Genomic DNA, 10,562 nt, shown 5'->3' with positions numbered 1-10,562 from the left:
TATGAGACAGTAAAAAAAGGAGGTGCTTATTTATACATCTCAGATTCAACCTTTATGATACAAAGGTTGGGAGCATACTAGAAATAGAGTTTAGATCATGAAGGCACTAATAGATCGTATTCCTAATGTTCATGTCAACATCTTAGCATGGCTCTGTCTTGACTGAGTCATAAGATCACACAAGCATATCGTTTGAGCTATACCCAGTGACACAAAAGGATACAGGAAGAAATAAAGGCTAAATTATAGACACTGGAAAAAGTAAGTTTTCATTCTCTTTTAAGCTCCTACCTTAAAGATGTGAACCACAAGTAAAGATGGTCTGAACTTATATGATTGAGGAGATTTATGTGATGTATTTGTGATGAAAGACAAAGCAAATGTCTTGCCTGCAGATAAGTAAAGAGAGTTCAAAAGGCAACCATGTTTTAGAGTCGTCAGCACTATTCAGGGGAAATGCCCCTTACTAGTAGACTTGAATATCTACTCCTTTTTGTGACTTATTTCCTACTGTGGAGGTGAGGCATCTTAGAATTTTAGAGCTAGGAGTGTTGGATTTATCATATATTTTTATTCTTCCAACTCTCTAGAGATAGCAATAAAATGACAACAAAGGGAAAGTTTCATAATAATAATAGGAAGGGGATTCATTAGCAGATGTGATATTTCAGTGAGTTTCCAAGAGACAGAGATAAAGTACTAATAAGATAAAAATTGCTTAGAATACAGGGAATGGATTTCAGTGGAGGAGAGGGCTGATCTTCCTGGCAGCAATCCAAGGCCCAGAGGGAGCCAGTTCAAGAAAAGAGTGAGATGGAGGAGGGGGAAAGGGTGAGAAACATGGGGGTGGTAACCAAAATGAACACTACAATACAACTAAGCCAGCCATTCTACAAATGTCCTTCTCTCTTCCCCTAACCTAAGACTCAGATCATGGTAGCCTGCATTTTATCCCAAAGAAAACTTGAAGATTCTTCTCTGGAATGAGAAAGAATTAGGGCTATCAAATTGGCCATTATATCTTAAAGGAAAGTTCTCATTTATATTTGGGATAAATAGCAAAAGGATAAACTCCCCACAAAGTATTAAGTTTTCTTATTCCTGGGAGAGCGTAATATAGGCTCATATATGCAAATACAATTCCATGAGGAGTCGGCACTTACTACCTAACAAGCTACTCCAGTGCACCCAAAATGGCAAATCAGCAGCATCAAAGAGAAATACTGTATGAATAAGAGAAAAACTTGATTCCAGAATAAATTTCAGTCATGCAAGATACAAAGGATAACATAAAAATGTATTTTTTTCAGAGAAATGCACCCACAAAACAAGAATAGAATACTCCTGTAAGGAAACACACAAATGATAAAGAGCTCATGGATATGAATGAAACCTGATTGTAAGTATAAAAGAAATACTGATGATGGATTACTATGGCTATAATCTGGGGCATAGGCTAGAAAGACAAAGAGAAAACATGAAGAAAAAAGATCAATTAAAGATTAATAAACAGAAAGAGATTTAAAAAGTCCTAGGTAGAAAGTTAAAGAAACTGTACAAAAAAGATCTGAGAGTCGAAGAGGGGCACATATCTTCGTGTTCAAAAGTCTCCTAAATGCATCACAGAATTCATGAAAAACACCTACATGCAGCAGCATCTTTATAAAGTTTAGGGATGAGAGGAATAAAAATCCTAAAAAATTACCAGGTGGAAACCCAGACAAGGAATAGGAGCCAGACTGGCAGCAGACTTCTCATCATCAACCTTGAATAAGTAATAAGAACCAATGGCTATTATAAATAAGTGTAAAATGAAAAGAACTTTAGACAGGAAAAATCTGAGAAAGATTTATGGCCATGATTACATTATTTGGTAGTTTCTTAAATATATATAAAGAAAAAGTGGATGAAAGCCAGGAATTAAAGAACTAAAATAATCATCAGAAATTGGGGAAATGAGAAGATTGCCAGCACAGCGCACAGATCATACACCATATCCCTGGTAGATGGGGAACTGCCTCAAATCCCAGCCTCAGGTGAAATCTCCCTGCTTTAGGACTCTCCACCAGCTTCAGTGAGGTAACAGAGCTGGACCAGAAGGCACCAATGCCATATCAGTAACATTCCAGGTCCAGTCTACCATCTAACCTGCACTCAGCTAGCAACTCAGCTGACTGGAGCTGAACAGATTAGGACAGTAGGCTAGCTCAAAGATCACGACTTGTACAGCCTGTGCCTAAAGGAGTTCATGACACTGGAGGAGATGGACCAGACAAAAGATGCCAGAGTGTGGGATCTGTTTTGAGGACTTGTTCATGGGGACCAATTAGATTTCTGCTGGTGCATGAACTTCCATTACCTGGACCTTACAGATGCTGGTTGACGAGCATCTCCTCATTTCCCCAGTTTCCTCTGTCCCTCCTGCATGGAGCCAGTTGATACAGCCCTGTTTTTTTCATGTTTTTTTTTCACCCAAAGAGAAAATCGAACTAGAGTCTCTCCTCTGACCTCAAGTGAGCCATAATTTTTGGTGGTTTTGATCTCTGTCACTGAGCCAGTGAGCCAGGGATTAGGAATTAAGATCATGAACAAGTTTTCTAAACATTCCTTGATGGCTGTAGATGTTGAGGAAAGTATGTGATATTTTAGAAATTTAAGGGAAAGGGAAAGTAGGATGTATTTTAAAGTAAATCCTTGACCCATTGTTTATTTAGAGCTTATTGTTGCTCTAGTACATAGGAATTGATAAAATGTGACAGCAGTTGTATGTTTAAATCGTGTGTTGAAGATTAGGAAAAAAAAATTTTTCCCTAAATGAAAAAAAAAAAAAAAACAAAAAACTTCTCCCCTCCACCCATTTTTTTTTAAAGTTACTGGCATTTGGATTGAGGTTTTATTATAAACTACATTTTATACTGCAGACACATAAAAGTAACTTTAAGCTTGTTTGTACAGTTTTTTTTTTCCATTGGAAATGAAATTCATTGCCTTAGGCCATTTTATTTATTTATTGTTATTATTACTTATTGTGAACACTTTGCTCTTTGAATGCTATTTTATCTACATTTCTCAAGAGATTTTAAATTTTAAATTTAATTTAAAAAATTAAATGGCCATTTTAAATGGTGTATTATTATCATTGGTTCTGGCTCTATGCTTGAAAACCAGTTTATTTATAAACTGTGAGTGCTACCTCCTTTTTTTGCAGTTAGGAAATGCAGAATTAAAAAAGATTTTTTATCTGTTCTTTTTAGTTATACATGACAGTAGAATGTATTTTGACATATCATACATACAAGGAGTATAACTTCCCATTTTTGTGGTTGTACATGATGTGGAGTTACACTGATTGTGTATTCATATATGAACATAGGAAAGTTATGTCCAAATCATTCTACTGTCTTTCCTGTTCCCATCCTCCCTCTATTCCACCCATTCCTCCTGGTTTATCTGGTGAACTTTAACTACCTCCCCAACCCCCAACCTGAGTATTGTGAGTCAGCATCTGCATATCCAAGAGAACATTAGGCATTTTGTTTTACAGGATTGGTTTATTTCACTTAGCATGATACTCTCCAGTTCCATCCATTTACTGGCAAATGCCATAAAGAAATAGAGAATTTGAAGTAATCTCCTAGCTTGTAAGCACACTGAGATGCACTATCCCTTTTCTGAAAAAAAAAAAGAGTTAATATGTCAAGAAACCAACCCTATCAAAGTGGGTTTAATATTACCTTTTCCTGTGTACTTGATATAATTATTTTGGTTGTTAATATGGTGATAATTGAAAGTCTAGATAAATTCAAAATACTATAGTTACTGATTTATTGACCTTGATTTATGCCAGCATAAATATATATAAAAATGGAGATGGCACCATCACAAAACTTACTGAGTAGTTTCTCAGTTCTAACATTTTGATTTGTTTTCTTTCCTGTGACCTTCCCTGTTGTCTTGAACCAGAGCAAAAGGATACTTCATCTCGAATTTGCTGTAGTACTGAGGTTATTGGAGTTTTATAAGTACATCCTGGTGTCTGTTTCTTGAAAAGGAGTTAAGTCCTGATAGGTGACTGAAGATTATCCTGAGAGAATAGAGGTAAATATGCTTCAGATTTTGCACAGAAATGAATAATTTGTATAATCAGATGACTTCACAGTTGTGATCTCAAGGAATTTCTCTTTTATTATGTCTTAATGATGTAAGACTACTCTCAATCTTGAAACTTCTGAAGTGTTAGAGATAGAGGTGGTCTAGATGAGATATTACAGTAATGGTTTATATGTTTAACATATAAATTTTTAACATGTTCCTTGGATAAATGTCTTCAGATCCTTTTCCCATTTTTAGTTGAGTTGTTTTCTTCTCTATGTATTCAAAGATGATTTGTTTGTTTAGCTCAATCAGTGATGTTACAGCTAAAAATCTATCATTAGCAAAACAAGAAGCAGTCTCCATCTAACAAAGAAAACAGAAATGTTTCTTATTATTTTATATTGTGCCAAATATTTGGCTTTAACACATTTCTACATGTAAAGCAAAAGTTGTTTTGAGGTTCCTCATAATTGCATTATAGAAAAATTTAATATATTGTAAGTACTTAATTTGACATTCAACAAAGTGATCATTAATTTCTATTATGGAAAGACTCAAAGATGAATCTGACAAAAATTGAAAGAAATAATATTATCAAATTATGTAAAATTGATACATGTATCTTATATCTTCCCAAACTTGTACCATACTGTTTTAAAATTATTTTTATTACATTTATATAAAAATACAGTATTTCATCAAAATTACTTGTATAGCAACATCAAAGTTTCTCTCTTTGTTTTACTTTCCTGATTTGCCTATGGGGAAAACCAATCAAAAAGGCATGAGAATCCCATTCATTGACAGGTTTGATTTTTCATTGAAAATTAATAATTCATAAAGTCTATGATTAATCACTTCTACTTTCATCACAGATAAGTTTGGGAATAGAAAAATCCATACTGAAAGAACAAAATTGAGTTTCTTTTTTTAAAAAAAAATTTATTTGTTATTTTTAGATATACATAACAGTAGAGTCTATTTTGACATATTATACCTACTTGAAAGGGAGGGAGAGGGAATTATAAAAGTATATTGGATTAGACAAAGGGGAATGAAGGGAAGGGAGAGGGATAGGAATAAGAAAGACAGTAGAATGAATTGGACATAATTTTCCTATATTCATATATGAATAAATGACCAGTGAAAGTCCATATCACATACAACTGAAAAAATTCAGTTTCTTGACATCCAAAGTTAGGACCAAATAGATCTTCACTGCAATGGACCATTGAAGGGTAGAGACTTTGAGATCTGGTTGAGCCTTGATATCATTCTCATCCCTTTCTAACTCTGATCCTCCATCTTTGCAGGTGATGTAAACCATATTTTATGGCCACTAAAAATAGGACAGAAGTGACTGAATTTGTCTTATTGGGCTTGTCCAGCAGGCCAGAAATGCAGCAAGTTATTTTTGGAATAATCCTTGCCATGTACCTGGTTGCAGTTATGGGCAATGCCCTTCTAGTAACTGTTGCTTGCTCAGATCCCAAACTTCATACCCCCATGTATTTCCTTCTCAGCCAGCTTTCCTTTATTGACATATTTCTGACAACCATCACTGTTCCTCAGATGCTTGTGCACACACTATCCACGAATCGAATCATTTCCTATAACTGCTGTATGATCCAGCTGTTCTTCTTTATGGCTGTGGGCAGCATGGAAGGCCACTTGTTGGCTGCGATGGCATATGACCGCTGTGTTGCCATCTGTGACCCCTTAAGATACTCTGCCATTGTCAGCCATCGCCTCTGTCTGCGCATAACATTGACCTCCTGGGTGATTGTTAGCCTTAACAGTCTTCTTTACAGTGTGTTAGTCACACACTTAACCTTCTGTGGCAACCAGGTCACCCACTTCTTCTGTGACATAACTCCCCTGCTGCAGCTCTCCTGCACTCGACCAGTGGTCAATGAAATGCTAATATTCACAGAGGGTGTAGCTGTTGTGGTCAGCCCCTTCTTCTTTATTTTGGGTTCCTATGCCCGCATTGGCATTGCCATAGCCCACATGCACTCAGTTGCTGCCCTGCGCAAAGCTCTGTCAACCTGTAGCTCCCACATTTTGGTTGTGTTGCTCTTGTATGGCTCTGTGATCCGCATGTACCTCCGGCCTTCCTCCAGCTATGACTTGGATCAGGATCGTCAGGTTGCCATCTTCTACACAGTGGTCACCCCTATGCTAAATCCACTAATCTACAGCCTCAGAAACCAGGAAGTTAAAGGAGCTCTGAGAAGACTTTTTAGGAAACTCTGGATCTCAGGAAACTTCCAGCCTGGTTCCTAGGCAAATAGAGAATGGAAACATGTCACCTGAGACCAAAGAGTTATGATCTAACTGAACATGTTTCAGATAGAGTGGTTGTACCCCTAATAACCATATGAATTACCTTCCTATGGAATAATCTTCACTGTTGACCCCCTTGGTTGGATTATGGAAGAAGTGAGGTCATGAATAAATGTTTCTGGTCCCTGTTAACTGATTTAGAATATCATTGGATTGGAAATGAGAAGATACTTAAAAATCACTAAACCTAAGGGAATGGGAAATACTGGGGAATGATATTAACCATATTATAATGTTACATTTTGTGCACTTATGAAAATGTAACAACAAATCCTAATGTATGGACAACTGTAATACATCAATAAAAATGTGGAAAAATGCACTAAATATTCTCTAAGCCTGAATGTCTCATCTTTCAGGAATAATATATAACACAGAGAACTACTAAGCAAAATGAAAACAATCACAGAAATGAAAACAAAGCAGAACTTTGATCATTTTAGTGATGGTTTGTCATTCACTGAATCTAATTTCAACAACCTCTTGACTTACGATAATAACAAAAATCAGATCAATGCTTATAGGTCCTCTCAATATTCTACACATAGATTAATTTAATCACAAAATTTCTGTATTTGAGAGCTGCAAAGATGTCTCACTATGAGACACATCATTTGTCTGGGGTGAATGAAAGTTTACATTAAGGTACCACTTTCCTCAATGTGATTCAAATTATTTTTTTAAATTCACAATACTTGTAATCTCACTATATTAAGAATACTGTTAATGGGATCTATTACCTGAGATGAATTATACATTCAATTATATCCCTTATTACCGTGTGATTAACCATCAGCTTATCACAATGAAAATGGCAATATAAGTTGTTTAAAATATTTTTTTCTATTTCCAATTGTGTTGGAATAAATAATGTTATTAAATGTCATTTTGTAAGATAGCATATGTGTCTGTAGGATAAATTCATAGAAATAGAATCAGAATCTATAGTCATGATTTTGATGGAAGGTCAAATTGTGGAAAACTACAATGATGATGATGTCTATTTTTACATGTTCTTTAAAAGATTTTCTTAATAGAAGAAGCTGTAACAAGAAGGTTATAAAAATGGGCACTGCAATGTTTGGAGAGGACGTGGCTAGGGCATTTGAGGAATAGAGAAAATTCAGACCATGGGGAGCCCGGGAAGGTTATGGGTTTGTGAATTATTGAGGATCTAGAGTATATAAGCATCTTCTGACATAATGGAAAATTTCATTGTATTCTCAGGGCAATAGTACACCCAAGAAAAAAATTTCAGCAAAGAAATGACTGACAAATTTAAGTTATTTATAGTTTACTGAGTAGAGATCAGACTGGAGGGATAGAAGGAATTTACCTCAACATTGTAAAGGCTATATATGACAAACTCAAGGCCAACAGCATAGTGAATGGGAAAAAAAATAGAACACATTTCCTCTAAAAACAAAAAACAAGACAAAGATGTCCACTCTCATCTCTCCTATTAAACATGGTTCTTGAAACTCTAGCTAGAACAATCAGGAAAGAGAAGGAAATTAAAGAGATAGAAATAGGAAACTAGGAGCTCAAGTTGTCTGCTTGCTGCTAGTATCATCCTATATCTAGAAGATCCAAAAAACTCCACCTGAAGACTTCTAGAGCTAATGAACAAATTGAACAAAGAAAGGGGATATAAGATACACATAGATAAATCAATTGCTTTCCTGTACTCCAATAATCAATCTACTGAAAATAAATTGGGAAAACTATTCCATTCATAATAATCTCAAAAAATAAAATAATTTGGAATTACTCTAAACGAAGACATGAAAAACTTCTGTATAACAGTGAAGAAAGAAATTGAAGAAGACTTTATAAAATGGATAGACCTCCCATGTTCTTGAATAGACAGAATTAATATTTTCAAAATGACATACTATCAAAAGTTTTATACAGATTCAAAATACCAATGGCATTTTTCACAAATAGAAAAAGCAGTCCTAAAATTCATTTGGAAGAATAAAAGACCCATGGCAGTATGTAAAAAAGTGGATGTGTAACCGATGTGATTCTACAATCTGTATACGGGGTGAAAATGGGAGTTCATAATCCACTTGAATCAAATGTATGAAATATGATATGTCAAGAGCTTTGTAATGTTTTGAACAACTAATAATAATAATAATAATAATAATAATAAGAAGAAGAATAAAAGACCCAGAATAGTCAATACAATACTGATCAAGAAGAAGATGCTGGAGGCATCACAATACTTGCTCTAAAATTATACTACAGAGCTATAATAACCAAAACAGCATGGTATTGGCACCAAAACAGACATGAAGACTAAGAGAAGACAGCTACTCACATAATTACAGTTTTAACTGACATAGTTACAGTTATCTGATACTGAAAAAAGATCCAAAAACATATGTTGGAGAAAAGATATTTTTTTAACAAAAGGTGCTGGGAATATTGGTTATCCATATGTAGTGGATGAAACTAGATTCCAATCTTTCATCCCACACAAAAGTCAACTCAAATTGGATCAAAGACATGGGAATTAGAGCAGACTCTGCAACTGCTAGAAGAAAACAGACTCAATATTTCAACATATTGGCATATGCATTGTAATAGTTAATTTGAATTGTCAACCTGATTGGATTAATAGATACAAGAGATTAGGAGGCTTATGGGTGTGTCAATGAGGGTGTGTCTAGGAATGATTGGCATGTGGAATAGCCAACTGAAATGGAGACCCTTCCTAAACATGGGCAGCACTGTCCAATAGGATGATGGCTTGAATGGAATAAAAGTTGAAAGAATAAGGAAGCAGCAGAAGATGGAAGCTCAGTTCTTCTTGAATGGGTTCTTGATTGCTGCTGCGATTGTCTGAGGATATAGGACTCTCACTCACTCTTCCAAAGCAGAATCCACCAGTGATTCTCCAGAAGCCTTCAGTCTCAGACTAAGGTAGCACTGTTGGTCCCTCTTGTTCTGGGGCTTCAGTCTCTTGGACTGTGCAGCTACTGATTCTTCCAGCTCTCCAGCCTGCAGACAGTTAGCTCTCCAGCTAACTGGTCATGTAAGCCAACCTGATAAATCTCCTTTTTATAATTATACTTCCTGTTGATTCTGTTCCTATAGAGAACCCTGACTAATACAAACACCAACTCTCTTAACAAAACCCCTAAAGCTCAAGAAACAAAACCAAGAATTAGCAAGTGGGACAGAATCAAATTTAAAAGCTTCTGCACGGCAAAGGAAACCAGAGCATAAAGGGGGAGCCTACAGAATGGGAGATTATCTTTGCCAGGTAATCCTCCAGTAGGAGATTAATATCCAGAATATATATTAAAAAAAACTTAACACCAAAAAAACCCCAAATAATGCAATCAGTAAATGGGCAAAAAAACTAAACAGACATTTTTCAAAAGAAGAAATACAAATGGCCAAAAAATAAATGAAAAAAAGTGTTTAACATTTCTAAAAATCAGGGAAATTGAAATCAAATTTACATTGAGATTTTAATCTCTCTTTAGCTAGAATAGCTAGAATAGCAATCATCAAAAAATACAAATGATAATCCTCTCTCCCATTTAGGGACTGTATGAATTTATAAATTTCTAGATTTTTAAATAATTTGCCCCATGACCCTTCAAACCCTTCAGCTCCCAATATTGTTATCACTCTTGCTTGGTGAGTATTTATGTGGACTAAAGTTGAGTGAGAATGTATATACTAGTATATGCTCTATTAGTGTGTGGTTTTCTTTCTTATATGTCAGCCTCACTATCCAAAAGAACCCACCAAAATACAAGCCCACGACTCTGAGCATTTGTTCCTCTGATTGATGTTGAGTAACTTTCAGAAAGCTCTCTGATGTTCTTGAGAATCTATTGTTATTCTTTTAAAATTGTTTTATTTATTCTTTTTAGTTATACATGAGAGTAGAGTCTATTTTGAAGATATTGCATTATGAGTGTCATGTTCTCTTTACCAACCAAAGAGCATTTTGTTCATTTTCAAATGGAGAAATGAATAAAAGAATCACTTTTATTTTTTAAAAAATTGTGATTAAATTAATCTATGTGTAGAATTTAGGTTCTAATTTTTGGTAAACATATCATCATGTTCTCTTTACCTATTATTTTGTGATTGTT

General features: G+C 35.0%; 1 protein-coding gene and 1 long non-coding RNA gene across 2 annotated transcripts; both read left to right on the top strand.

The window, feature by feature from the left end:
- The first annotated feature begins 202 nt into the window (after positions 1 to 202).
- Positions 203 to 4,035, top strand: LOC113181088 (uncharacterized). Its single transcript, XR_003300560.2, has 3 exons — positions 203 to 261; positions 1,311 to 1,399; positions 3,964 to 4,035. It is a non-coding gene; the product is annotated as an uncharacterized LOC113181088 (long non-coding RNA).
- A 1,392-nt stretch (positions 4,036 to 5,427) lies between these two features.
- On the top strand, positions 5,428 to 6,457 carry LOC113181086 (olfactory receptor 1L6-like). The gene has a single exon (XM_026386454.2). The coding sequence runs from the start codon at positions 5,428 to 5,430 to the stop codon at positions 6,379 to 6,381; it is 954 nt and encodes a 317-aa protein (XP_026242239.1). The 3' UTR covers positions 6,382 to 6,457.
- The last annotated feature ends 4,105 nt before the right edge of the window (positions 6,458 to 10,562 follow it).

This window comes from Urocitellus parryii, chromosome 4 (genome assembly GCF_045843805.1).
Source record: "Urocitellus parryii isolate mUroPar1 chromosome 4, mUroPar1.hap1, whole genome shotgun sequence".
In the NCBI taxonomy this organism is placed as follows: domain Eukaryota; kingdom Metazoa; phylum Chordata; class Mammalia; order Rodentia; family Sciuridae; genus Urocitellus; species Urocitellus parryii.
The sequence above is the reverse complement of the archived record's forward strand: the minus strand, read 5'-3'. Positions and strand labels throughout refer to the sequence as shown.